General features: G+C 66.6%; 1 protein-coding gene across 1 annotated transcript in view; it reads right to left on the minus strand.

Moving 5' to 3' along the window:
• The window catches only part of USP19 (ubiquitin specific peptidase 19), a 12,060-nt gene that overhangs the window by 2,763 nt on the left and 8,294 nt on the right, over nt 1-1,003 (minus strand). Inside the window, exons 18-21 of the mRNA XM_006770585.2 lie at nt 764-901; nt 364-680; nt 166-276; nt 9-94 (exon numbers count right to left, since the gene is read on the minus strand). Coding sequence (XP_006770648.1) covers nt 9-94; nt 166-276; nt 364-680; nt 764-901 — 652 coding nt within the window. The remainder of the gene's footprint in view (nt 1-8; nt 95-165; nt 277-363; nt 681-763; nt 902-1,003) is intronic.

Raw genomic sequence — 1,003 nt, forward strand, 5'->3', positions numbered from 1 at the left:
TTGGAGGCCACCAGCACGAACTCCTGCTGGCGATCGTTGTTGCGCCAGACGAGAGCCAGGCTGCAGTCCTCTTCCAGCTCCAGCGGGGCGTCTCCTGGGGCGGGGGGGCAGGGTCAGCGGTGGAGCGCAGCCAGCAGCCCCTCCCCGCTCCCCCGCCTCAGGCACCTTTATCCTCTAGCCGCTGCTCTCGGCTGGATGCGTCGATTTTATAGATCAAGAACTGGGACGTGTGGGAATTCATGGCTTCACTTGGGTGTTGGTACCCGGGCACAGCAGCTGTGAGAACACGACCATCAGAGCCCAAGCAAGCGTCCCCCACTCCCCTCCCCACCCCGGCTGCAGAGCCTCACACCAGACGCGTACCTTCGGGCCGGGGCACCTTCTCACCAGCAGGCAAGGAGCCCCCTTCAATGGGCCCGCTGGCCTGCATCTCAGAAGAAATGCCACTGGTGCTGGGCACAGGTCCCCGATCCGGGGCTGCCCATGCCCGGGGCACCGTGTCCCCCTCAGCCACGGGAGTCACCACCTGGAGCTCCGGCGGCGGCATGGAGTCCCTCTCGCTGTCCCCAGCCTCCGGGAGGCTAGTGGAGTGCAGCGTGGGGTAGCCAGGGGGCTCCAAGGCCATGCGGCCAGGCTGGAAGGGCGGCTGAAAGGGCGGCTGGAAGACGCTCACAGAATACCTGCAACAGGCAGCAAGGCAAGTAGGAACCCTGATCAGCCTATCCACACCCCCACCCCCCCAGTTCAGCCACTGGGCACTCACCGGGCATAGCCCTCCAGCAACTGGGCGAGTCGGGCGTAAGTGAGACGGGAGGCAGGTACGCTGACCAGGAAGGGGTAGCCGATGTTCTCAGGGCGGCAGAGGCCCTTGTGGTCAGGCCAGTGGGTTTTCTGGCAGAGCCTGGAGGGAGGGGGGCAGGGCAGGGGGGAGAGGGTCTGAGCCCGAGGCCTCCGCTGACCCTGCCCTGGGGGCTAGCCTCTGGCCCTGGGAAATGCCAGCCCG

The sequence above is a fragment of the Myotis davidii genome, unplaced genomic scaffold (assembly GCF_000327345.1).
Source record: "Myotis davidii unplaced genomic scaffold, ASM32734v1 scaffold663, whole genome shotgun sequence".
In the NCBI taxonomy this organism is placed as follows: Eukaryota; Metazoa; Chordata; class Mammalia; order Chiroptera; family Vespertilionidae; genus Myotis; species Myotis davidii.